Here is a 27,721-nt window from a genome sequence, read left to right as displayed (position 1 = left end):
TGATAATGGCTCCCAAATATTTTATGGAAGTTACCTGTTCTGATATTTGTCCCTTAGCATACAAATGTATGTTTATTGTTATCTTTAAAAATACTAGAATTTTAGATCTTATTTTCATGAATCTGATATATTCTGTTCGTATTTTTGTTATTTTCGTTTTTAGAGTTATGTTACTTTAACATCTGTCTGTACTAAGTTTTCTATCGTTTCTATTTATTTCTCAACCTTGATACTTATTTCTTTTTTCCTTTCAGGGTTCTTGTGAGATGTCTATTTTTATTTTCACTTTTTCTCGTTTAACTTTCAGAAATATATTTAGTCTTGGATTGTGAACTCTATGGATGTATATACATTTGGGATAAAGAAAAACTTCTTTAAGCATACCAATATTTTATTAATTGAAATTAAATATAAATGTACGTAAATATGTAAATGAAAAAACTACTATGAATGGTCCTACTACTTCTTTTGTTTGTCTTCAGACTTTTCATCCTTTTTCTTATCTTTGAGACTTCCTACTGCTTGACGGATAGCTTCCGATTGGGGATCTACACCAGGTAGGTTCTCTAGGACACTCTGAAGGAAAGCTGGGTCATTCATGACTTCCGAATAGTCTTCATCTCCCTCAACTTCCATAGGCTCCAACTAAAATCATTACATATTATGTGTAAAAAGAATTCATACTGTATAAAAATAGATGGTTTCATTTTGATTCAATTAAGAGTCTCTTACCATCCTGTGACAGATGTTTCTAGGTTTACCCGTATTCAAAGAGGCTTTGTAAGAAGACTCAACTGATTCAAAACACACCAACTGGTTGGTAATAGTTATTTATGATATAAGTGTTAAAAGTACACGTTTAAGGCACGCATGTGAAAGTTTGCAGAATGAGCGAAGTGAATTCTGCAATTCACATGAGTGCCTTAAAAATGTACTTTTTAACACGCATATCATACAATATTTTTTCTACAAACGTAATTACAGGACAATATCTACAAAAACTTTTACTTGAACTTGACTGACATTCCATTTTTATATTTTTTGACATTACATCAAAATTGCCTATACGGTCAATACGAACTGCAGTGCCTTAAAATTTTTAAAGCACTAGTGCCTTAAAGTAGCATTTTTTAAGCTCGTATGGAGTGCTAAAAATTGCATTTTTAACATGGTTGTAGAAAAATATATTTAAATATTCTACCAAAGTATGCCTTTACCAACCACCAAAAAGGAAAGATGAAGCGAGTGTGGATAACTAAAAAAGAGTGTGGTAAAGAGCGTCTAATACACAATCAACATGGATTTTCTCAGAATAAATCAACGGTAACAAATTTAGTACTCTTTGAACAAAAAATATTAAACGCGTTGGAGAATAAAAGTCAGATGGATACTATTTATACTGACTTCTCCAAGGCATTTGACAGAGTAGATCATAACATGTTATTGGGAAAATTAAATGCTTTTGGCTTCAGTCATCAATCCTTACAATGGTTCAATAGCTTTTTAAGAGATCGCACACAGCAGGTGAGAGTAGGTTGTTTTAATTCAAATATAATTCATGTGACATCAGGAGTACCCCAAGGAGCTCACTGTTCACCTTTGTTATTTAATATATTTGTGAACGATATATCAGAGTGTTTTAGAAATTGCGATTTCCTGATGTTTGCAGATGATTTGAAATTATTTAAATCCGTAGATTCAAATGTTGATGTAACATTAATTCAAGAAGATTTAGACCGGTTGAGTATTTGGTGTGAGAGTAATATTTTGCATTTAAATGTTGCTAAATGCTGTTATATAAGCTTTTATAGAGGTAATAAAAAATATGATACTTCTTACACAATTAATGAAAATGAATTGTCTTATGTTAAAACAATAAAAGACTTAGGAGTCACATTTGATGAGCAGTTGCGTTTTGTGCAACATATAAATGGTGTAACAGTAAATGCATCAAAATCTTTGGGCTTTATCATTCGCAACTGTCTGAGACTATCTGTAGGGGCTTTAAGAACGGTATATTATGCTTTGGTTGTATCTAAAGTGGAATATGCATCTATTGTATGGTCTCCACAATACCAAGCTCATTCTACTACGTTGGAGAGATTGCAGAATAAATTTTTGAGATATTGTGCATACAAATTAAACATACGCATTACTAATCATGATTATACCTATATTCTAAAAACACTCAACATGAATTTATTAAAAACTCGACGAGATAACTCTGATTTGGTATTTGTGTTTAAATTAATAAATGGTTTAATTTGTTGTTCTGAACTTCTCCAATCTATTAATTTATATGTTCCCTCCAGAAGTCTCAGACATGTTGATTTGTTTTATATACCTTTTCATCGGACAAACTATGGTATGCATTCGCCCATTGAGCGAACACTAAAAATTATAAACGAGAATAACTTGGAAATGTTTGGTGTCTCCTTGGCTGGTTTTAAGAATCGGATTAAAAGAGCTTGACAGGTACTTTTTGTTTATTTGAACTGATTTGTGTAATAGATGTAATATGTGTAATGGATAACTATTAATATTTCGTTTTTGTTTAATAAGTATGTAATTAAGATTTATTTTACTCTAGTTTAGTAGATATTACAGAGATTGATTTTATACTGTATGTGTTGTAATGGGGGTAATCCCGTAAATAAATAAATAAATAAATAAATAAACTATTAAAGTAAACTGTGAACCTGAGGCATATCCATACCATCAGGAGATTATAGGAATGTATTCCACTAAAGCATCAGCAGTTTACCCATCTAAACTGCTATCATTTTGTACTTTCATAATGTGTTTGACTTAAACTAACTATTGTCTTGAGATATGAAAATAGAATTTTATAGAAATAGTTAAATTAGTTTACCTTGGAAGCTGAAGCACCAGCAGAACTCTCCTGGGCATCTTGCATGGACATTTGCATAGCAAAAGCAATCTGTTCTTCTTCAGTCATGTTAGCAAAATCAACAGGAGCTCTAGCTACTGTTACATTTTGTTCATCCCCTTGTTCCATTGACATAGCCAGGGCTCTTTCCAATAAAGCTTCCTCACTAGGTTCTTCTTTTAGAACTGTATTTCCCTATAAAATAAATTTTTTAGTTCAAAAACTGTTGTTACAGTGTTTTTGTTAAAACTATAAAGAATGTAGTGTAGATGATAATAAATAATTTTATGAATCTTGTTCCTTGACTACCAACATAAGAAAATATTTACTATAGCCATGTTACAATTTTGTGGGTCTCGTTAACATGTAAAATGTGAATAAAAATTTTATATTAACTTGTTCACACTGATATGACATGGTTGTGTTGGAAAATCTATTACTGGTTTAAATAGCAAGTGGATGATTTAGTTCCCACATTTATGTTGGCATTAGAGGTTGTACTACCAGTTTTATTGTTTTTGTGAATTGTGATGGCAACAAAGGTAGGTTTCACCTAAAATTAATTTAATCGGGGTTTTGAATATAAAGTTATTTAGAAAACACATTATTTTACATTACAAGTTCAAAAATATTTTGAGGGTTTTTGAAGTTATACTTCTTTACCGGCGATAGAGGGTGATTTTTTTATATGTTAAAACCTATCAGCCCGGCGCATGCGCATTATAACTTTGTTCCGATTGGATGTTCAAATGACATGTCAAAAATTATCCGATATGGCAGCTGTGGTTTGGAGGTAAAGGTAAAGGTAAACAAATGTATAATATATTAGTTTTATTGTTGTGAGGACAGAAACAAAAAAGTTTATAATATTGTAGTGACTTTTAAATAGTTTTTAAAAGCAACAGGTACGTAATAATTGTTAATGTATCATGGGTATAAACCTACCACCTACCTATTTGATCTGCCAAAATACATAGTATGTAATACTTTTATTTATATAATTTGATTACCATCAAAATTTCTATCAATATTCACCTAATATATTGTTTTTTTACTCTATGTTTTGTTGTATTTTTTCAATTCAAAATTAAAATAATTTGATCAATTTTCAAAATATCACAAGTTTAATCCGTTTAGTTAGTCGATCTTCGTAAATAATGACACATAGTGCCCGTGGCTAAGCGGAGAAGGCGAATGAATTCCAATACCAACCGCTCTTATCAGCGCTGGTTCGAGTCCCAATAGAAACTTTCTTTTTTGTTTTTTTTTAATACATTTTATGATTGTAAGTATATTTATTATATAATTGTATTTTCAGAAAATACGTATTTGGTTAAAAAAATTTCGACAATTAATGTTCAGACATCATTTGTGGCTTGTTTAATGTGTTTGTGTGTGTTTTATTCTTTTATTATTTTAATTTTTGGCACTGTTCTAATAAAAATGTTTGAGAAGTAGTAAGTATAAATTAGTTTAATATTTAAACAAAATATAAATAAAAAGTATATTAATTTCGTTTAAATCATATAATAGAAGTATAACTTCTTACGTGCGTACAAAGTACACACACATTCTTTTTTTTTAAATGCATGTACTTTGAAGTGGTATCACAATTGTAACAGCTGGGAGCCAACACACACAGAAGAGAAGATATCAGTACTGTAATATTCTGGCTTTTTGTAGGAGCTAAGGGAACAAAAAATTTGGATATCCAAACCAGATCTGGTGTATGAACTCATTGATGAATTGGAGTCTGATTTTGAGGTAGATAGCACTAAGGAATATGAATTTTGTGCTCTTCGAATGAGTCTTAACAAGGAGGTAAAGAGTTAGAAAGCAGTAGTAGTAAAGTCAACTGCCTAGGGCTAGAACCAACCAAAAAAGACTACTACAGCCTCAACATTTGTAAAGCAGCCATTTGAAGATAAAGAAAGTCCTCCTTTGTTCAAATAACAGCAGAACTTATGATTTATGGAACAAAAAAAAAGAAATCTAAATTATGAAGACACTACTATGGATGAAACTGAAGAACTGTCTACTAAAGACAAATTTTATCTGCAAATTAAAAAAAATGTAGGCTTGTGAGTGTAAGGGATACTTTAATATTATGATCAATAACATTTATGAATTTGATTACCTCAGTTTTTGGTCCAGTTTCAGTGCTAGAGACATCTTTAGCCCTTCTAGCTTCATCTTCTTGTCTCTGGCGTTGTTCTTCCATAGACACACGAAGAGCCAAAGCCAATTCTGGATCTTCATTAGGATCGACACCAAATTCAAAGCCAGATCCTCCCAAGCCAGTTGCACCTGTACCATCCTCACCTTGTATAATTGGAGAAGAAATCAAAGCATCGGACAGATGAGGGCCTGGGGGAACTGTAACTAAATGGCTGCTAGTGCCATCTTTACCATTTAGAGTATTTACGAATGTTGTCAAAACCTGAAAAATTGAGCACACAATTAAATGAATGTCAAAGGCCATTTCTTAATATCACTTTTACCTCGGAATTGATTGAGTCTTCTCCAAAACTGACAAGATCTACGTTAACCTTTTCTTTCTTCAGCTTCTTTGCTAATTTAACTAACTCCTTTTCTTCACTAGCTACAGGACTTCCGACGAAAGCTACAATACGCATTTTGTGATTCTTTCCCTGGCGATGCTTTAGAGCTAGGTGAGCTATTCTGATACCAGTATGCAAGTTTATTTCCCCATTTGGTTGAACTTGATGTAATTTAGATAAAATACGGCCCACATCACTGGTCAGTGTTGCTAGGACTTCTACCTTTGCCAACGTTAACAAACCAACATTATTCTCTGGGTTTGATCTTGTTTTAGAATGACATACTAAATTTACTGCATCTTGTTGAGCTTGAAGTCTGCTGGGTAGGAAATCTCCATTTCTCATATAGTCGCTATTATCGACACAAATCATAGTACTTTCTAACACCATTTTTAGCGTTTTCAGAGCTGCTTCATACAAAAATTCAACAAAATCTTTTTTTTTCTATTGATATTAAAATGACTAGCACTTTCAACACAACTAACTGACAGCTGTCAAAAATCAAGCTGCGAAGCTACTTCTTTTTTAAAAAAGTCCATTTAAAAAAGAATAAATTAATTAAAATAGTGGATATTCACTAGTTTTCGTACCTTGAAAGGTTTATTAAACTGTAAAGAATGACATCTTCCTTTTTATAAGATATGTAATTAACTTCTAAAAATACTATAATCTTTTACATGTATTTTGGCTGAATACATTCATACAGAGCTTTTTAAACATAAAGAGAACCGAAGAAAACAAAACGTCAACCTAATATTTTAGTGTCAAATATTCACATGTGATTTGTTTTATGTTTTTTGAATTGAAATTGTGTATTTTGGATTAATTTTTTTAATAAAATGGGTCGAAAGAAGGTTGGTCGTTCGGTTAAAAAGAATTTAAACCAGAATATCGAGTCCAATGACATTGTTCAAGCGCCACATTCATTTGTAATCCATAGAGGAATTTCAGGAGGCAATACTTTAGAATTAACTAAAGACTTTAGGAAAGTTATGGAACCTTTTACAGCATCTTCTCTAAAGGTGAGTTCAACTATGACTTCATATATATACTAACGTTTTCTCCAGTTTTCATTGTAAATGTTCTCTCCAGTTCTTTCTGTTTTGTCAGTCCCCTTCCTTCCATTGCTTGGTTCACTTCATCTCTGAAGTTCTACCTCTCTTCCTTCGTCCAATAGGGCTCCTCTGTTATTATGTTTATCCAATGTTTTTGTCTGCTCCTCTGACATGTCCCTACCAGGTGAATCTCTTCTGTTCTACATAGTCTATTATATCTGAGTTCATTCCCATTCTTTTCTTAATCTCTGTTATTTGTTCTATCTCTTCTTGTTACTTTACAGCTTCTCCTTAGGAATTCCATCTCTGTTGCTCTTATTTTGTTTTTGGTTTTCTTATTTATCATCCAATTTTCACACCCATAAGTCAGGATACTTGGCCTTGGTGTTATATATTTTTTTTCTACACAGTACTCAGTTTAATTCTTGTTGTAGTTTCTTGTTTGTCCTAGTCTACTTTTTATGTTTTCTTTAGTATGATATTATGAAACCTAAATACTTGTACTTGTCTGTTCCTTTGATTTGTTTACTAGCCCTGTCGCCAGTGGGGTTACAACGCCCTCCTTAATTCAGATGGACTTACCCAAGTTTTTTTATGTATTTTGACCTGTAGAACACGAATTTTTTGGGTAACAGTTGATCCGGATGTCGATAAGTTTGTTATAAACAAAGAACTTGAGGAATCACATAACAGTGATTTGTCGCAAAACAAAACATTGTTTTGTATTTTTTGAGTCATTCCAAGTAAAAAATGTTTTTACAAGTTTTTTCGTAGAATGCATAGTTTTCGAAATAAACGTGGTTAAACTTTCAAAAATTCGAAAAATTGCAATTTTTGAACCTGAATAACTTTTGATTGAAAAATAAAATAGCAATTCTGCTTACCGCATTTGAAAGTTCAAGTCAAATTCTATCGGTTTTGATTACTTTCATTGCTAAAAATTAATTTTTTTATTGTTAAACAAAGCTATAAACGCATAATGATTGAATGATGTTTTCAATGCATTTCCCATTTGAAATCGAACGAGTATGCGCGCATACAGACAATTTCTACGTAGATTACGTACATTAAAACACATGCATTGGGCACGGGAAACCCTATGTGTTTATGGCTTTGTTTAACAAATAAAAACTCAATTTTTAGCAATGCAAATAATAAAAACCGATAGAATTTGACTTGAACTTTCAAATGCAGTAAGCAGAATTGCTATTTTATTTTTTAATCAAAAGTTATTTGGGTTAAAAAATTGAACTTTTTCAATTTTTTGAAAGTTCAACCGCGTTTATCTCTAAAACTATGCATCCTACGAAAACATTTCTAAGACCATTTTTTGCGGATAATCACCCAAAAAATACAAAAAAATGTGGTTTTGCGAAAAACCGCTGTTATGTAATTCCTCAAGTTCTTTGTATATAACAAACTTATCGACATCCGGATCAACTGTTACCCAAAAAATTCGTATTCTACGAGTCAAAATACATAAAAAAAATTTGGGAAGTCCATCTGAATTAAGGTCGTTGTACACCCCCTGGCGACAGGACTATACCTTTCATCTATTTTCAGCTGTTTTATTTCTGTATTCCAGTGTTCTTTAGGTTTATTTCCATTCCATTCTTTGTATATATTCCTCTTCCAGTTATATCCACCATAGAGCTGAGGTCATCTTTGTTGTGTGTAATCACTATTTGGTCGTCCGCAAAACTTAGGGTATATAGGGTGAGGCAGATAACTGGCCTATTAGAAATATCTCGAGAACTAAAGGCAATAGAATCATGAAAATTGGAATGTAGGGGTTTCGAAGGATGATCTATTAAATGAAAATATTTCCATCTCTTTGCAACTTCCTGTTATACCGGAAGTTGCTTATAACTTCGCTTTTTTTAATGGGACACCCTGTATATTTTTACATATTTAAATTCTCCACAATATCCTCTTTCTTAAAACATGAGGTTTTGTAATATTATACAGGGTATTTTAAAAGATATTTACGTTTCTTTATTAATTTCGTAGCAATATTCACACCCTGTAGAATTGTAACAGTTTGACATTAAAAACTCTGCTTACGTTCAAGTGATTTTTAATATAGTCTAATAATGTTAAGAATTATTAGTATAGCTAATTTTGATATTTTAGTATACAGGGTTGGTCGAAACTCGGAATGAATATTTTCTGAGTTTTCTTAAATGGAACACCCTGTATTTTAGTATTGTAATGAAATGAAATTTCATGATACTTTTTTATTTTATAAGTATTCCCTATACCTAATTGCTTTAATTGGTGAGTTATTGGTGATTCAAGCTAAACATTAATTGCAACAAAAAATACGTAAAATTTTATTAGGTTGGCCATGAAAAAATTCAATCACAAATAATTTTTCAGAAATAAATACATATTAATCCAGACTTATCCTTAAAATTACCAATAATAGTTTACCTATCAAAATACCTACGTAGTTAGATTGTTAATGCGATTAACAATTAAGCACAAATTAAAGCAGTTAGGTATAGGGAATGCTTAAGGAATAAAAAGGTACTATAAAATATCATTTCATTACAATACTAAAATACAGGGTGTTCCATTTAAGAAAACTTAGAAAATACTCATTCCGAGTTTCGACCAACCGTGTATACTAAAATTAAAAATTTAGCTAAACTAATGATTCTTAACAATAGTAAACTATATTAAAAATCATTTGAATGTAAGTAGAGTTTTATATGTCAAACTACAGGGTGTGAATGTTGCTACGAAATTAATACAAAAACGTAATTATCTTTTAAAATACCCTGTATAACAATACAAAACCTCATATTTTAAGAAAGAAGACATCGAAGAGAATCCAAAAATGTAAAAATATACAGGGTGTCCCATTTAAAAAAACGAAGTTATAAACAACTTCCGGTATAACCGGAAGTAGCAAATACATGAAAATATTTTCATTAAATAGATGACTCTTCAAAACCCCTTAATTCAAATTTTCATGGTTCTGTTGCCTTTAGTTCTCGAGATATTTCTAATAGGCCCTTTATTTGCCTCACCCTGTATAGGTATTCATTTCTTACTGGTATGCCCATGCCCATTCCTTCATACTTTCTTTTCCAGAGTTTTTTCCAGAAATATTTTGAACAGGGTAGGGGTAGTAGGGGATGTGGAGCAGCCCTGTAGCTGTACCTTTGTCATCTTAAACATACTGCATACTCTATTGCCCTTTTGAGAGCTGCTCTTTTGTTATTCTTGTAGAGTGCTCTTACTGGTTTTATCAATAGTAAAATTATATTTCATTGACATTAAAAGTACAGTAAAACCTGCCATATCCGGATCAATGTGGTGACTGACCGATCCAGATATGAAAAAATCTGGATGTCAAGACCACTTTCTTTATAGTCTCTGAAACGTTTTCCCTTTCATACATTCCATCATCTTGGATCAGTACCTTGATCCATAGGCTGACAGAGGGATGTCACATTTGTGGACAAAAAAGACACTTTATTTCGCCATCTTTTAGTTCATTTGGGACAGGATGAGAGGGTGCGTTGACCAACAGCAGGACTGACTGCCTTTCTCGTTAGACGCGGACGGCAGAACTGTCCGGATATGGTAGGTTGTACTGTATAATTTTATAATTGCATAATTCAAACAAGATTTCCATTTGATTTTAGGAGAGGAAGAAAAACACTATTAAAGATTTTGTATCTATAGCTGGACCCTTGCATGTATCCCACTTGTCAATATTTTCTAGAACAGAGTTAGGAATGTATCTAAAAATTATGAGGCTTCCAAGGGGACCAACGTTAACTTTTAAAATCCACAATTATTCATTAGCGAGAGATGTAGTATCATCTTTAAAGAAGCAAAGAGTGGTCGAAGGTGCTTTCAAACACTCTCCCCTAATAGTTTTAAATAGTTTCAGTGGAGAAGGCCTGCAACTTAAGCTGATGGCTTCGATGTTCCAGAATATGTTTCCTACTATAAACTTGACCAACGTGGATTTAAATACTGTGAAGAGATGTGTTTTGATGAATTATAATCCTACTACAAAATTAATAGATTTTAGGCACTACAGCATTAAGGTAGCTCCTGTTGGTATTTCTAGGGGTGTCAAGAAAGTTGTGCAGGGTAAAATACCTAACTTGTCTAGGTGTAATGATATTACAGAGTTTTTTACCAAGTAAGTACACATAATGAATACCACAACTTAACTTTTGATTAGTATTCTTACATTAGATTTTTATCCCTTTTGATGTTATTTGAGATGATTCTGAGCACTCCTACTATATCTTGCACACATTGTTCCTATGCTTCAAATTTCGATTTATTTGCTCTGCAATAGGGCCATCCAAAATGACTTTACCTATTTGCTTTTTTCTGTCAAGAGTTTTTATTATTTTATTGAATTATGAAACGCTTAAACATCTCCATCTTATGTATTGTCATCCTAATCCGTAAACTGTGTAACTCCATAATTCTCTGAAAATGAGTTATTACTGCCATCTGTTTCAAAAAGTCCCTACTTATCATTTAAAAAAGGATGCACATGCATATTTTTACCAGTAAGTAAATAGTGACCTCTTTGTATACACTGTATCTCACTTGCTGCCAAATTTACTACGAAAAATATATAAGTCCTTAGTTTGTCATGCTACACTACTGGCCTATCATTGTTTAGAATGCGATATTTTCACAAAAAAGTTGGTGGTAAGTCATATTAAATACTTATTAAACAATATACAAATGTTAGTAATATGTGTATCTATAAAATATTTCCATTTTACCATCCTATCTTTTAAAATGGGAGATACGTAGTATTCGCATTGGTCATATTTAGAGGGATTGTTTTTTGTGTCTTCTGTAACATTTGGATAAATGGAGTTACGCAGTTTAGAGATTAGATCGACGGTATGTTTCTCTCCTTTTTCAACAATTTAATTTATAGGGCTGGTATGATGTCAGAAAGTGAAGCAGAAGAGGATCCACAAAACCATGTGATACTGGCACAAAAAATAGCATCCAGGGGAAATGTAGAGTCCGGAAAATCTGCTATAAGATTAAGTGAATTGGGCCCAAGGTTGTCATTGCAACTTATTAAGATTGAAGATGGTCTTCTTGATGGTGAAGTCTTGTATCATGAATTGGTACACAAAACTGAAGAAGAGAAGGAAGAGATACAAAAGAAAAGAGAACAAAAGAAGTTAGTAGCTCAATTAAACATTATGAAGATAATACAGTATAAAATTTTTTGGTTTTTTTTTCTAGGAAATTGAAAGAGAAGAGGAAAAAGGTACAAGAAGCCAACAAAAAGGCCAAAGATGATGCTAAACAGAAATTAAAAGAAAATTCTATGAAGGGTATACTCAAGAACAAAGAAAATGAGGAATCTAAAGATGCTGAAGATGAAGTAGATAAAGATGATGATAGTCAATACTACAAAGAAGATGTTGGAGAAGCACCTGATGCAGGTAAGCCAGATTAATATTAACACCATTGTTTTTCTTAAACTCATTCCACTGCTTTCAAGAACTTTATTCATAATACATCCAAATTAACCATATATTTCCTTAAGAGCGTAGGTGCAAAATTTTGTGCCAAAGTGTTTTAAGTGCATTCATTTTTTTTTTCGAATCCTGAGAAAACTAATAAATATTTTTGAAAAATTTAAACGCAGAATGAAATATTACGTTATTACCGAGGGCCGAAAGTCCCTGAAAACTTCAATAATGTTTATTTTAATAAGTTACAGCGGTGAAAAAAAAAAGGAAAAAATGTAATGTGATTTTTAATTTCAAATATCTCATTCAAAAGAAACTTTTTGGTTATTTTAAGGAACTTTCGGCCCTCGGTAATAATGTAATCTTTCATTCTGCGTTTAAATTTTTCAAAAATATTTATTAGTTTTCGCAGGAATCGAAAAAAAAAAACGTACTTAAAGAACATGCCATTAAGTGTTTTTTCATTGGAATTCCCCTTTTATCTAGTTCATTACTGAGATTACTTAGCTTATCTGTCTCCACCACAAAACCTTTCAGGATATTGTTTAGTATTACAAGAGCGGGACACCCTCAAGCGCTTAGTTTTCGAGATACTGACCACGGAGGGGTAAATGGCTAATTTTATTTATACTCTATATTTTCGAGGGTGTTGAAAACGAAAATGAAGTTTATTTTGAATTTTATGTGGGGGAACATTGTCAAAATCGCAATTTTAACCTAAAAATTAAAAAAAAAATGAAGATCACGTTTTTGCGTTTACCTCGCTACAACTCTGTTCCATTTTAATATTTTTTTCTGAAATTTTTACAGTATATAGCTCTACCTTTTCTGAAGACAACGGTACCTGTTTCAAGCTTTTATTCTTATCCTGATAAAGGTTATGAATTTTTCAAAGGAAAAGGTGCGGATTTGTGCATTGAAAAGTTTAATACCAAAAGTTGTGTGACGAAGTTTAAAATTTAGCTTCCTAATCACGTTTATGTTAAATAAGAGAGTACAAAGAAGTTTTCTGGTAAGCTATAGATCAAAATGTTGTATAGAAAAAAAAATAGTACAACTTTTAATGTCGACATTAGAAATCCCCAATGTAATGCTTATTTTTCGAGATACTGACCATGGGTGGTGAATGGCTAATTTTGGTCTTAGATTATGTTTTTGATCGTGACAAAAACGAAAATTAAATTTATTTTAAATTTTAGGTGGGGGAATATTGTCAAAATTGCAATTGTATCCTAAAAATAAAAGAAAAATGAAATCACGTTTTTTTTGCGTTTAGCTCGCTTCAACTCTGGTCCGTTTTAATATTTTTTTTCTAAAGTTTGTACACTATATATCGCTCACATTTTTAAAGACAATGGTTTCTGCTTTAAGCTTTTAGTATTATTCTAGTAAAAGTTATGAATCTTTTAAAGTACAAGGTGCAGATTCGTGAATTGCAAAGTTTAATCGCAAAATTTGACTGACAAAATTTGAAATATAGATTTTAAATCAAATTCACAAATAAAACTTGAGTACAAAGAAGTTTTCTGGAAAGTTTTGGATCAAAATGTTGTATAGAAAACAAATGGTGCAACGTTTAGCATCTATGTTATAAATCCCCAAAATAACGCTAATTTTTCGAGATACTGATAATTGGTGGTGAATGGCTAATTTTGGTCTTACTTTATGTGTTTGACGGTGCTGAAAACGAAAATCAAGTTTATTTTGAATTTTAGGCGAGAGAACATTTTCAAAATCGCAATTTTGTCCTAGAAATAAAAAAAAGTTAAACCATGTTTTTCTTAAAATTAAAAGTTGCACCATATTTTTTCTATAACACGTCTAGACCTGAATCTCCCCATAAAACTTCTTTTAACTCTATGGTTTAACATAAACGAAATCAAATAGATGAATTTTAAATTTTGCCACTTAATTTTTAAGATTTAACTCTGCAATTCACGAATCTGCACCTTTTATTTTTAAAAATTCATAACTTTTATAAAAAAAAAATGAAAGACTAGAGTTACTTTCATAGTCTTCACAAAGGTGAGAAATATCTGCTGTAGAAATTTTAGAAAAAATATTAAAATGGAACAGAGTTGTAGTGAGTTAAACGTAAAAATTCGTGACTTCACTTTTTTTTTTCATTTTTAAGTTAAAATTTCGATTTTGACAATGTTCCCTCACATAAAATTCAAAATAAACCACTTTTTCATTGTCAGCACCATCGAAAACATAAAATAAGACCAAAATTAGCCATTCACCTCCCATGGTGAGTATCTCGAAAAATAAGTGTTATTTTGTGGATGTATAACGTCTGTATTAAAAGATGCGCCATTTCTTTTCTATTAAACATTTGTATCTAAAACTTTCCAGAAAACTTCTTTGTACTCTATGTTTTAACATAAACGTAATGAATAAGATAAATTTTAAATTTTGCCTCTCAACTTTTGCGATTTAACTTTGCAATTCACGAATCTGCACCTTGTACTTTAAAAAATTCATAACTTTTACTAGAATAGGACTAAAATCTTGAAACGGATACCGTTGTCTTCAAAAAAGTGAGCAACAAATATAGTGTACAAACCTTAGAAAAAAATATTAAAATCGACCAGAGTTGTAGCGAGTTAAACGCAAAAAAACGTGATTTCACTTTTTTTTATTTTTATGGTAAAATTGCGATTTTGACAATATTTCCCCACCTAAAATTTAAAATAAATTTCATTTTCGTTTTCAGCACCGTCAGAAACATAATCTAAGACCAAAATTAGCCATTCACCACCCTGGTCAGTATCTCGAAAAATAACCGTTATATTGGGGATTTCTAATGTCGATAATAAAAGTTGCACTATTTTTTTTCTACAAAACATTTTGATCTAAAACTTTCCAAAAAACTTCTTTGTATTTTAACATACACGTGATTAAAAAGCTAAGTTCCAAACTTCGTCCCTCAACTTTAGCGATTGAACTTTGCAATTCAGAAATCTGCACCTTTCACTTTAAAAAATTCATAACATTTATTAGAATAAGACTGAAAGCTTGAAGTAAGTACCATTCTCTTAAGAAAGGTGAGAAATATATACTGTAAAAATTTCAGAAAAAATATTAAAAGGGAACAGAGTTGTAGCGAGGTAAACGCAAAAAAACGTGATTTCTTTTTTTTATTATTAGGTTAAAATTGCGATTTTGACAATGTTCCCCCACATAAAATTCAAAATAAACCTCATTTTCGTTTTCAGCACCTTCAAAAATATAAAGTATGAATAAAATTAGCCATTCACCTCTCCGTGGTCAGTACCTGGTCATTTTAGGGGTATCTCCCGCTCGCCTATATTGTTTCTTAATATAAATGATGGTTTGCATTGTTATAATTGAAATTAGTATTATAATTTGCTAAAATCTTTTTACTTTTAGATTTGTTCACTTCAAAACCTGGAGGAAAAAGAAAGTTTGAACCTTTGCATTACAAAAATAAAAAGAGAAAATTGGACGAATCTGACAACTCATCGCAAAAAAATAATGAGCAAGGTTTTAAGGATAAAAGGAAAGGTTCAAAACCAAGTTTCCAAGTAAAGAATAAATTCTCGAAAGGATCATCATTTACGGATAAAAAGGGAGGATCATTTAAGGATAAAAAGGGAGGATCATTTAAGGATAAAAAGGGAGGATCATTTAAGGATAAAAAGGGAGGGTCATTTAAGGATAAAAGAGGAGGATCATTTAAGGATAAAAGGGGAGACAAACAGCAATTTAAAAGAAATAATAAATTTAAAAACCAGGATAAAACAAATTCACGGAATAGGGATCAAAGGCCAATAGGAGGAAATTTTGCAAATAAGAATAAAAAGAATTTTAAATCAAAAAACAAACGATAAGTATAAAAAAAATCAATAAAACAATACATTAAAAGTTTTTTGTTTACTCTACTTCTTTTCCTAGCTTATTTTAGTTTCCCTTTTTCTTTATCATAAGTTTCCAATTAAATAATAAATTCACAAAAGAAGCATTTAAGAATAAAAAGAACATAACATAGGGGTCAACAGGTCAATAGGAGCAAATTTTGAAAATATGCAGAAGATATTTAAATAAAAAACAAATAAAAAGTATAAAAAATTTAATAAATCAAGAACACATTAACCACCTTTCTTTGCTCCTTCATATTTCTTTCTATCTTCTTCCCTTATTTTAGCTTCTCTTGTCCTGCGTTCGTTTCTAGTCTCTTCTCTAGCAACATAATATTTTTCCCTAAAATCGGTAATATCATGGTCATATGTTTCCAATTCTTCCTGAGATGGATCTTTAATTTTTTCAAAGGTTAATAATCTCCTAGATGTGACTTTTGTTAGAACCTGTTCACAGTTAGCGGTTAATTTGAAGCAGGGATGTGAGGGTAGACATTTTTCATTGTAGTCTTCCCTAAAACAGTGATAATTTTATAGGTGACATCAATTTTGGTATAGTCGGTTCGCTAAACTCAGACACAACTGGCTAGTGATTTTAGTAGGTAATTTTTTTGTTTTTTGCCAATTTTACAAAAATTGGCAAAATTACTGACTATTTAGTAATTATTAACTATTTAGTAATTTTTTTTTGCCAATTTTACCAAATTGGCAAAATTACTTACTAAAATCACTAGTCAGTTGTGTCTGAGTTTAGCGAACCGACTACATATTAAATCATACTCAGCATTGCGCAAGCCCTAAGTCCATTTTGACCAGTGCAACATTAAAAACCCAACAAAGAAAGAAGAATATCAAAATTATCTCAAAAAACGTAACAGAATCAGAGAGGAGGAATGGAGACAATTGAAAACAAAACGGAATCTGCAAAGGGAACTGTCTGAAAAGTCAAAAGACAAAGAAATGAGGAATGATATGATGATGAATGCAGAGCTGCAGTAGAGGAAAATCAATGCAACTTAATGAACTTCAAAGAAACAGAAAAATTTATACTGAGAAGAGAATACAAGCGACTAGAATAGGCAGAAGAAAAAAAGAGAGGAAAAAACAAGTACAATAAATCCTAGAGCATAATAACATACACGAAATCAGAAAATGCGGTACTACTAACAGAAACAAAAAATTATAAGGAATTGGAAAGAATACTTCGAAGAAAACGTAAAAGCAGACAAATGAACAAAACGAGACAATATACTATACAGCGGATAAAACTGTAAAATAAAGAAACTAAAAAACAATAAAGTGTCAGGGACGGATGGAATTTCGGCAGAATTATAAAGAACATCCAAACTCTGGGGAAGAATTCACTATCTAATAACATTAATATGGACAAAGGACCAAATGACAGAGGAATGGGTAGTTAGACTTATACAGCCAATATATCTGTGGCTTGGTACAAGAAGTGCTTAAGTCACTTATTTTCACTTTGACATTTTTGACTTCAGGGGCTTTAAAAAAGACAATTGGCTTCTAAAAAGTCTATCTAGCCTTCAAAATAGTATTTTCATAAAATCAAGAAATACCTACCTTCACAAAATCTCTTTTAAAATTGGTGCTAGGGATGCTTTGTAGACATAATGTTTTCTGGTTGAACGAATGACTTAGGCATTTCTTGTACCAACCAAGCCACAGATATAAAAAAAGGAGGTGAGAGGGAATGCCAGAATTAATATAGACCAATTACATTGCTAAATGTAGTATACAAAATTCTTTCTGATTTTATTTACAATAGATTGTTGAAGATATATCGCCTGGTGAGAACAATAGTGACGAAACTTCAAAATGAACATTTACACTGTTACTAATAAACCAAGTATAAAAGTTATACTGAGAATAAATCAGGTATAGGCAAAATCACTACCAATAAACATGGAATAACTTAGATATAGGTTATACGTGGTTTAAGAATTTAGTCCAAGTTTATACCGACCCACACCCTTGTTTAAGTCTGGTATAACCTATTTTATGACTGTCAATGTCATCAGAGGCAAAAATATATTATCCTTTGATTTGTTTTGTGAGTAATTATATAATAAAAAATGTGTTTAAGGGGTGTTGCGGCTGTCGAAGAAGTTGATAATGTAATTAACATGATAGAAAAAACACGAAAAAGGAAACTTTTAGAAGATATAATAAATCCCTTTTCACAATACACTGATAAGGAATTCAGAATTAAATATCGGTTTTATAAAGATGGTGTAAGGTTTTTAAAAAACTTAATAGGTGATTCACGTATTTGAATTTGATACTGCATGAAAAGTTGAGTCAAACAGTACTGCACAAAAAATTTCAAGATGATTTCTGAATTAGTTTAAATTTTATTCAATTTGTTTACCCCTAGAAACTTTTTTTGCAATGTTATTGTTCAGAAAATAATAATGATACAGCAATTCTGTGGAACTATCTGTGGAATTCTATCGATAAACATCAAGAAAACTAAATTTATGAGGATATCAAAAACCCAAAATAATGATGAAAGCCTGACAATTATTAAAGGTAAAACTTTAGAACAAGTAGAAAACTACAACTATCTTGGCACAATAATTAATCACACAAACGATTACTCCAAAGAAATCAAAGTTCGAATAGAGAAAGCAAGAACAAATTTCAATAAAATGAGAAAGGTACTTTGTGCAAGAGAACTGAAATTAGACTCTATAGTTAGGCTGGCAAGGTGTTATATTTTCTCGACTCTGCTTTACGGGATAGAAGCATGGACACTTAACGCATCGACTACTAAAAAGTTGGAAGCATTTGAACTGTGGGTGTATAGAACAATCCTGAAGATATCATGGACCGAGCATATAACAAACAACGAAGTCATGAGAAGAGTTAATAAAAGACTGGAAATATTGGAAACCATCAATACACGAAAGCTGTAGTACCTGGGGCATGTTATGCGTAATGAGAGATACAACATACTTCAGTTGATTATACAGGGGAAAATCCAGGGCAAGAGAAGTGTAGGAAGGAGACCAATCTCGTGGTTGCGTAGCTTGAGGGAATGGTACGGATACACATCAACCGAACTATTCAGAGCAGCAGCATCTAAGATCAGAATAGCCATGATAATTACCAACCTCCGTCGCGAAGATGGCACGTGAAGAAGAAGAAGAATTCTGTGGAAACCATATGAAAGAAGAATACTGGTATTTTAAACGTATTTAAAAAAATCAATAAAAACTCATTTTCATCATTCCGAAAACTTTTCGCCTAGGTTAATTTGGTTTGTTAGTTACAGATAAAAATCAAAATTGACATATTTGACACAATATCGTTGTTTTACGTATTTGTGCACAAGATTGCAATATTGCCAAACTATTATTTTGGAATAAAGTGGGAATACTTATATCTAACTTATACCGAGTTTATTAGTAACGAATTATTTTCGTACTATATCTACCTTATACTTAGGATAACTATTCTAGATATAAATACGGAATAACCTTAGAATACGAGTGTTTTATTAGTAACAGTGTTAGAGATAATCGTATTTGAAGTTTTGATAAAACTGCTAAACAGTATAACTGAATAATAGGTAATCATTTTACAGAATTTGTCTAATAATATGTTTTCTAGATATGTAAACCAATTAGTAGAAGTAATTATATTTGAAGAAAAGATGGATATTGTATTTATTTTTGATTTTTTTTCTGCGTTACGCCATTATTGCATTATCGAGGATGTTTAATTTGATATTTCGCCACTATACTTTACTACTACTATACTACAACAGTTTGGTTTCTGTTTTAAATAATTAAAAAATTTACTTTTAAAAATAAATTAAACGCATCAAATAAAGTATTTTATTGTACACACCAGTTATTCGCAAAATGAAACTAAAGTACAATAGAAAAATAACAAAATAAGATCTTAAGTAATAATTATGAAAACGACAAACATGATAAAAGATAAAAAGTAAGCAAAAGAACTATGAATAGTAAAATTAAATTCATCATTTCACTCACGTATGTTTCGCATTTCAAACTACTAAAGAAATGATTGTGGGTAGAAGGAATTGATTTATTTTGTAAGACTTCTTTTTAGAAATGAATATTGGTTCTCGATAGTGTGGAATTAAACAATACTGATCCAAAGTGGATAGACGCTTTCTTGATTTGCTATTTCTAAGTACCTAAGAACGATTGAAACTGAGTTTCTCTGTAAGAAGTTTTATAAAAAAAAACACAACCAAAAACGACCACACAGACAAAAGTGTTCATTCGCCACTATTGCACATTGTACTACTATCTTTAATAAAATATCTAATATTTCAAATACATGCAGGCACGGCGTAATTACAGATTCGCCAGTGTTGATATAAAGTTTGGTGTGCTTTCGTCGTTAATGCATCAAAATATTTCACAAATTCACAATACCATAAAGACTTGTAGGCGCCCTCTAGTAATAAGGAAATTAAATAATTGTTAGCCGATATTGCACATAAAAGAGGGCATATTTAGGTGTCGATTGATGGACTTAACTCAAAAACGTTGATTTTCGTGTTTCGCCACTATTGTTCTCACTAGGCGATATACAGTATGGTGCAAATGAAAGGAATAAATTCGTTATTTCGTAAACCGGCGACTTTAGGAAAAAATCCCGAAACAGGTCGATTTTTATTTTTAAGTTATGATATTGTGGCATATATGGTATACTAGTGACGTCATCCATCTGGGCGTGATAACGTAATCGATGATTTTTTAAATGAGAATAGGGGTCGTGTGCTAGCTCATTTGAAAGGTTCTTCAATTCTCTATTCAGTAATATAAACATTTACATAATTATTTATACAGGGTGTCCAAAAAAAGTTTTTAATTAAATTATTTGAAAAAAAAGAAGAATGTATGTACTTTATTTAATTCAAAATACATTTTACTGTTACCCGAAAACTAAAAAATGTGTATTTCACAAATGAACATTGTTTTTCGATTAAATTCAATGTTCAAGCCAGCTCCCGCCTGCCACCTGCCTCTTAAAAGTTTGAACATTTAATTGAAGCGAAAAGCAATGTTTATTTGTGAAATAAACTTTGTTTTCTGATTTGTGAAAGCAGTAAAATGTATTTTGAATTAAATAAATTACATACATTCTTCTTTTTTTTGTCAAATTTAATTTAATAAAAATTTTTTGGACACCCTGTATAAATAATTATGTAAATGTTTATATTACTGAATAGAGAATTGAAGAACCTTTCAAATGAGCTAGCACACGACCCCAATTCTCATTTAAAAAAATCATCGATTAGGTCATCACGTCCAGATGGATGACGTCACTAGTATACCATATATGCCACAATATCATAACTTAAAAATAAAAATCGACCTGTTTCAGGATTTTTCCTTAAAGTCGACGGTTTACGAAATAACGAATTTATTCCTTTCATTTGCACCATACTGTATAATATCCAAGAGAATATAATATTTGATGATCAAAACGGATTCAAACCAAATAAAGCCAACACAGACAATATTATATTCATACTAATAATGATTAAAAAATGCCTATGAATATAAAATAGAACTATATAATATGTATGTACGCTTTAAATAAGCTTTTCAGTGTAAAAAGAAACAAATTGCTGGAAGACATTTGTAATCTAGGTATACCTAACAAATATGTCTCATAAAAATGAGGTTGCAGAGTTCAAAACTCGCAGTTAGGGTAGATGAAAAACAGACTCCCCTACTTGACATCAATGTGTTAGCTTATCTGTAAACTTATAAAACTATTACCTGAAGACTGGAAACCAACATACTACACATCCTCCAATCTTTAAATGTTTAGCTGAAAACAACAATATATCTTTATATATATTCGAAATACCATATTCGATTTTTGCCGGAATGTGTGTTGGTAAATGCTCTTCTTTTATTTTGTAATTTTCTCTAGTGGTTCCTATTCTTTCGGTTGATTCTCTGATTCCATACGGTGCTAAAAGAATATCAATATTGATGCAATGGTTTTCGTGCTTGTAGACTGTGTGGTTTGGAATTATTTCTTTCATACATTTTGTGCTGTCATTATTTCCTGAATAAGTACGCTTTTTATAGCCACAATATGGCTCCGAGCTATTGACAGTTGGTGTGAATTGGTATTGGAATTTCTGGTACCATTCTGACAGATTTCACTGCTTATTCTCCTTAGTATCTTTTGAAGACGAGCAGACGGTTTACATTTTACTTATTCAGAGTAACTGACAGCCCAACAGGCATAGGAAGGCTATAAATAAGTCAAAAACACCAGTTCTGAGAGCCTTAATTTATTGAATATACATTATGGATATCTATACTTACGATCAGTTAAAATAGCATCGAACTTGAAGTTGTTTTTCCAGAAAGACATGGAAAAATCATTGACCATTACATCTAAATACCTATGCTGTAAGTTATACTGCTCCATGTTGGCCCTTATGCTTTCGTCTTTTGCTCTAGACTAAAAAACATATTTAGAGGTTTGCAAACAAGACTAATAAGTTTTAATCAAACATTTTGATGAGATTTAAATAAAAAACCGTCTTTATGTAATACAAATATAATTTACCTTCTGAGATATTCTGGAAGGCCTCGTCCTTGCATGAAGCATTAAGTAATCGATGTCTGTGCCCAGAACGTAACCACCAAATTGAGCAGCTGCTACCAAAAGAGAGCCTGATCCCACAAACGGATCTAATACTATATCCCCTTCTTTTATTTTTGCTTGATTCGCCATCAACAGGGACAGTTGAGGATCCATACTTGTATTCCCGATGAATTTTCTCGTTTTTAGTGATAACTTTTTGATTAATTGGCGTAATCCATTGGCTATCTAGAAGTTTTGGCGAATTACAATCTCACATTGTTTATGACTTGAGTTGATAGTTATTGTACTTACCCATTTACCAAAAAATACATCATATGGTAATTCTGGGGGATCGTTAGCTCTGGTGCCATAATATTCAATATATTGCAACGTTGTATCAGGATTCTTCAAATTCACTGGTCCTAAAACAGGTAAGTAGCTAAAAGCCTAAAAAATATGATCCATAAGTAAAAAATTCAGCAGTAAATACACTACAGTTATATTAAAAAAAAAGGGGTACAAGTATTAGAAAGGGAAGTTAACGTCATCCTATTTGTGTACAACCGGCTGGGATTTTTGGAGGTTATCAAATGTCATAAGTGATCAAAAATGCAACTCATAGACGTCAAAGACGTTTAATTTGATAGAAGGTTTAACGTTACGTACAATAAAAAATTAATATGCCTCGTCATTTAAGTGAGATTGAAAAGGCTCAAATAATTACGAAAATGGAAGAAGGATGGTCAATTCGTGCGCTAGCAAATTTCTATAATAGAAATTTGAAAACAATCTTCAGAATTAAGCAACGATGGGTCCAACAACAATCATTAAAAAGAAAGGTTGGTTCAGGGCGTTCCAAAGTATCCACTCCTCAACAAGATGCTGTTTTAGTTCAATTCTTAAGAGATAATCCATTTGCGACGTCGAAGGATTCAAGGATTCATACGGGATTTCCTGGTGCCCAACCTACTGTAAGCAGAAGGATCAATGAATCTGAATTAAAAAACCGACCAGCTGCTAAAAAACCATTAGTAACTGTTGAACATCGGCAAGCAAGAGTAATATTTGCACTAAACTATATTTACCTCAACCCACAATTTTGGAACAAACGTCATTTTTACTGAAGAAAAGACTTTTCTGTCAACCTATAACGGTCCAATCCGTGTTTATCGTCCAGCCAATACTAGGTTTGAAGAACGATATATTCACTCTCATAATAAATCTGGACGTTTTTCTGTAAATGTATGGGGTTGGATTAGTATACATGGACCTGGTGTTTGTTGGCGATTAGAGGGAAGATTTACTGCTGGCAATTACATTAACGTTTTGGAACACGTAATGCTCCCTTCTATTGAGCAATTGTATCCTAATAATACTTTTATATATCAACAAGATAATTGTTCAGTCCACACTGCCCATGCCGTAAGGAATTGGTTTCAAACGCAAAACCTGGAAGTATTGCCATGGCCTGCGCACAGTCCAGATATAAATCCAATTGAAAACATTTGGGGCATAATTGTTAAAAAAATATATAAAAGAAATTTTATGCCACAAAATTCAGATCAATTGTGGGATACAATCTTAGAGTGCTGGGAAGATCTTGATCCAAATATGATATCTAATATAATTCAAAGTATGCCAAATAGACTAAATAAAGTTATAGAAGCAGACGGTTCTATCACCAAATACTAAATTCTATTTGTAACAGTCATTAAAATTATTCTTTATATAATTGTTGAATAAATGGTTTCGTCTAATTAATGTTCAACGCCAATGATTTATATTTTTAATAACCTGTGACATTTGATAACCTCCAAAAATCCCAGCTGGTTTTACACAAATAGGATGACGTTAACTTCTCTTTCTAATACTTGTACCTTTTTTTTTTAATATAACTGTACAATAGTATAAGTAAATCTAATGAATTCATAACAAGTAAAGGTTTAAAGATTATAGAATAATCCATTCCAACCCATTTCAAACAGAGTAGGTCAAGGCGAAGGTGACTTAATCAAGATGATAAAAAAGAGAAATCTTGAATATCTTGGGCATATAATGAGATGTAGCAGATACAGGATGCTGCAGTTAATACTCAGCGGAAAAAGAGGAATTGGTAGGAAGAAATATTAATGGCTCTGAAACCTTCGTCAATCGACTGGCTTATCAGCAGATCAATTATTACACCCCGCATAAGATCGAGAATGATATCAGGAAATTGTCATGGAAGCTACCCACACCTAAAATTTGGGCACGGTACTTAAAGAAGAAGATAGAATAATCCAGAGAATTCAACAACACAAGATATCTGTATCGTGGCTTCATAGATTAGTAAGTAAAGCTTTTGACCTGGTCAACTGGGGCAAAATGTGGCAGCAATAATGATAAACATCATCTCTGTTGTAGATAAATTTGTGTATCTGGGAACTAACAACGGGACTGTACTGAAGAAATAAATCCCCGGCCAGCAATTGTAAAAAGCTTTATGGCAAAGTTAAGTATTGAAGGAGTGCTGGGCAAAAAGGGACTGGGACAGAGAAATGAGAATGGCGACCATCTAGTGGAGTTCTGTGAAGAACAACATCTTGTAGATCAACATCATAGACCTATAATGTAGAAACGACAAGGAATCAAATAGACTACATCCTAATAAGATCAAGATGGAAGTCGTCGGCCATCAACTGTAAAAGATATCCTGGCGCAGACTGTGGAAGCGATCATCAACTCCTGGTATTGAACGTTCGACTTCGTTTTTAAAAAAAGTTGGAAAAGCCATAAAATAACAACTATTGATACAAAAATGGGACTGGTAAGAAGTCTAGTTTTTCCAGTTTTCACTTATGCATGAGAATGCTGGAACCTTATGAAGAGAGATAAAAAGATTAATTATAGATCTATTCCAGATGTACTGCTGGAAACTAAGGCTGAGAATACCATGGGTTACCAATACCAAAGATCAAATAAATGATGGCAAATCAGGACATTATTCAACTTAGTGGTCTCGCAATACAGCCTCTTGCTGTATATTGTGATGATGTCACTATATTCTCCAGAAACTTAATGGACAAAAGAAAAAGTTCGGTTAGTGACTAAATAAATATTGTTTTGAAAGACTAATGTTTATTTCTAGGAAGTTCTACCACTTAAATTAACCAGAATTACATACCTCTAATTTCTCAACCTTTTCCTTTTGTGTAAAATGTCTACAAAAAGTCTCTACTTCGATCTTGAAAGACTTGTTAGGGTCAAAATGTGATTGGAGCAAATTCTGGGGGTATTTTTTCATCTTATCATGTAGTTCTGGAACTGAATTAGCATGTGCCCACAATTCCAAGCAATTCCTTAAAGATACAGACCTACTGGCCAATAGTTTTACATCCCTTTCTGAGCTAAATTCAACAATCCAATATGGTTCCTAGAAGAAAATATATACAGGGTGTTTCTTTAACACGTTAAGCAATAGACATAATATTGAAAAAATGTCCCCCAGTCAAAGCAGCGGTCCCTAGGGAACTTCAAGGCATATAAGGTATACTTCCTATATCGGTCCCTAGGGATCAACATGGCGCATAACGTGTTAATATGTATAAATATTTCAACAGATGTCAAAATATGATTTTGCCTAAATCACTTAACCCTTTCACTGTGGATAACTCGAAAGATGTCGTTTACTATCACTATATCGCTTGACAATATAGCAATATACTAAACTAAGTATGTGCAGTGTCATTGAAAGATGTCACCCTCCTGTGACTTAAAAAGCGAATGACGTCATCTGCAGCGAAAGGGTTAAACAAAATACTGCTCCTGAATTTATTTTTTGAATTAGAGTAAGGATACTTACTATATCTTTTGGTTGTTGAACAAATTTCATTTCTATGTTAAAAAGTGAAATCAGCGAGTTGATTTCCTGGAAAAATAAATTAGGATAAGTTATAAAATTGTACATTAATTACTTAAATTACCGAAAAACGAAATTCTGTGTGTTCTTGTGCAAACCACAACAGATATGTTTTCCACTTGCTCATGCTGACAAATTGTTTAAATTCTTTCCAATGGTCGGTAAACACTTTAATTCTTCCTATATCCTATATAAAAGAAATTTTAATAATTAAAATAACATTTTATCACACTTTATTGCAAAACAGGCAAAAACATTGAAGTTGAAAAAGTTAGGTTATTTTTTTTTTAATTTGGCCTTGATTGTTTTGTCTTCAGCACAATTTTTCACTAATCTGTAGATGATGCTTTTACTTTACATACAGAGCTTTCAAAACAAGTACCTTGAGGTACCATCAGGAACCCTGAGGAGAGAACTCAAAATTACTGAGTTGAAAAACTTATGGCACTGAATATTATTGAATGAAAAAAGTTGCTTTATCACCTAAATGCTAATTAAAAATCATGACTCAGTAAAAATTTTGATACCCATGATATGGTACGCCCTTTCTATTGATTTCCCCAAGGCCCTAGATATTCCAATTAAAACACTGGGCCAGTAATTTTTGAGTTCTGGAGTGCTTTGTCAGCATCGTTTCCTGGGGTACCTGTAGATATTAGTAAATCTCTATTTCATGGGTATACAACAATAAGAAATACATAAACTAAACAAATCGTTTTTAATGAGTTCACTTATATAAAAACATTAATTTATTAAACAATTATTTTTGTAGATAATTATCATCAACAATATTTTTTTACACTGGATCTTGCTAGTACCATTGCACAATTATATGCTTTTCCATTTATACTATCACAGAACTGTGATTATCTACAAAGTAAAACATTCCAAAAGTCTTTAAATGCCACTGCAGCTACTTCAATGATTCCACCTTTTTTCTATGCTCTTTCTTTAAGTCTTCTAACACGTGAAGAGTCTCATTATTTTCCTTATAAAGTGCAGATTTGGCACCTTCTACATCCCCTAACCAGTTTTCTCTAAAAATCATAAAATTAATGAGAAAAATAACTTCATAAAAATTTTAAGTTTTTTACCTGGTATAGAAACCTATTCCTATCATACTTAACAAGCCTCCAAATATAAGTGGAAATCTCATTAGAGTAGCCTTAGAATGCTTCGTCTTCATTGTTGGATTTTGATATTGTTTATTTAATTTATTATTTATAATTTAAAAAATCCGCATTTAACCTTACTTATTCTTCTTCTTTTTATTTGTCACCTAAGCTATTTGTCTCTTCTCTTCTCTTATATTTTGGTAATTAGGACGAAAATCTT

General features: G+C 31.7%; 3 protein-coding genes across 4 annotated transcripts; 1 reads left to right on the top strand and 2 right to left on the bottom strand.

Moving 5' to 3' along the window:
- Window positions 1-370: 370 nt before the first annotated feature.
- LOC114334243 (26S proteasome non-ATPase regulatory subunit 4) lies at window positions 371-5,946 on the bottom strand. Its single transcript, XM_028284281.2, has 4 exons — window positions 5,392-5,946; window positions 5,028-5,330; window positions 2,873-3,085; window positions 371-645 (listed from the first exon to the last, which is right to left on the bottom strand). Exons 1-4 carry the CDS (start codon window positions 5,839-5,841, stop codon window positions 460-462), a joined length of 1,152 nt encoding a protein of 383 aa, XP_028140082.1. The 5' UTR covers window positions 5,842-5,946; the 3' UTR covers window positions 371-459.
- A 218-nt stretch (window positions 5,947-6,164) lies between these two features.
- Window positions 6,165-15,880, top strand: LOC114334242 (protein Peter pan). The gene is made up of 5 exons (XM_028284280.2): window positions 6,165-6,473; window positions 10,163-10,671; window positions 11,437-11,691; window positions 11,757-11,959; window positions 15,383-15,880. Exons 1-5 carry the CDS (start codon window positions 6,291-6,293, stop codon window positions 15,841-15,843), a joined length of 1,611 nt encoding a protein of 536 aa, XP_028140081.1. The 5' UTR covers window positions 6,165-6,290; the 3' UTR covers window positions 15,844-15,880.
- Window positions 15,881-16,067: 187 nt separating this feature from the next.
- LOC114334245 (tRNA (guanine(10)-N2)-methyltransferase homolog) lies at window positions 16,068-26,787 on the bottom strand. 2 transcript variants are annotated; one of them, XM_050654920.1, is made up of 9 exons: window positions 26,769-26,787; window positions 26,451-26,573; window positions 26,330-26,395; window positions 25,652-25,900; window positions 22,801-22,935; window positions 22,471-22,734; window positions 22,224-22,362; window positions 21,663-21,861; window positions 16,068-16,384 (listed from the first exon to the last, which is right to left on the bottom strand). In XM_050654920.1, the coding sequence occupies exons 2-9, from the start codon at window positions 26,511-26,513 to the stop codon at window positions 16,102-16,104; spliced, it is 1,398 nt and encodes a 465-aa protein (XP_050510877.1). In that variant the 5' UTR covers window positions 26,514-26,573; window positions 26,769-26,787; the 3' UTR covers window positions 16,068-16,101. The 2 variants fall into 2 exon arrangements, with proteins under 2 accessions (XP_050510877.1, XP_028140084.2); XM_028284283.2 differs by lacking the exon at window positions 26,769-26,787 and having other exon boundaries at window positions 26,451-26,678.
- Between the last annotated feature and the right edge of the window lie 934 nt (window positions 26,788-27,721).

Source organism: Diabrotica virgifera, chromosome 1 (genome assembly GCF_917563875.1).
Source record: "Diabrotica virgifera virgifera chromosome 1, PGI_DIABVI_V3a".
Classification (NCBI taxonomy): Eukaryota; Metazoa; Arthropoda; class Insecta; order Coleoptera; family Chrysomelidae; genus Diabrotica; species Diabrotica virgifera.
The sequence above is the reverse complement of the archived record's forward strand: the minus strand, read 5'-3'. Positions and strand labels throughout refer to the sequence as shown.

Coding starts and splice junctions, on each gene's coding strand:
- LOC114334243 (XM_028284281.2), bottom strand. CDS start 5,841: ATGGTGTTAGAAAGTACTATGATTTGTGTCGATAATAGCGACTATATG. Junction 5,331..5,391: donor AAGACTCAATCAATTCCGAG/GTAAAAGTGATA, acceptor TCAATTTTTCAG/GTTTTGACAACATTCGTAAA. Junction 646..2,872: donor CTGGTGCTTCAGCTTCCAAG/GTAAACTAATTT, acceptor TAATGATTTTAG/TTGGAGCCTATGGAAGTTGA.
- LOC114334242 (XM_028284280.2), top strand. CDS start 6,291: ATGGGTCGAAAGAAGGTTGGTCGTTCGGTTAAAAAGAATTTAAACCAG. Junction 6,474..10,162: donor TTACAGCATCTTCTCTAAAG/GTGAGTTCAACT, acceptor ATTTGATTTTAG/GAGAGGAAGAAAAACACTAT. Junction 11,692..11,756: donor AAGAAAAGAGAACAAAAGAA/GTTAGTAGCTCA, acceptor TTTTTTTTCTAG/GAAATTGAAAGAGAAGAGGA.
- LOC114334245 (XM_050654920.1), bottom strand. CDS start 26,513: ATGAGCAAGTGGAAAACATATCTGTTGTGGTTTGCACAAGAACACACA. Junction 26,396..26,450: donor ACACAGAATTTCGTTTTTCG/GTAATTTAAGTA, acceptor TTATTTTTCCAG/GAAATCAACTCGCTGATTTC. Junction 21,862..22,223: donor CGATGCTATTTTAACTGATC/GTAAGTATAGAT, acceptor ATATTCTTTTAG/CACCGTATGGAATCAGAGAA.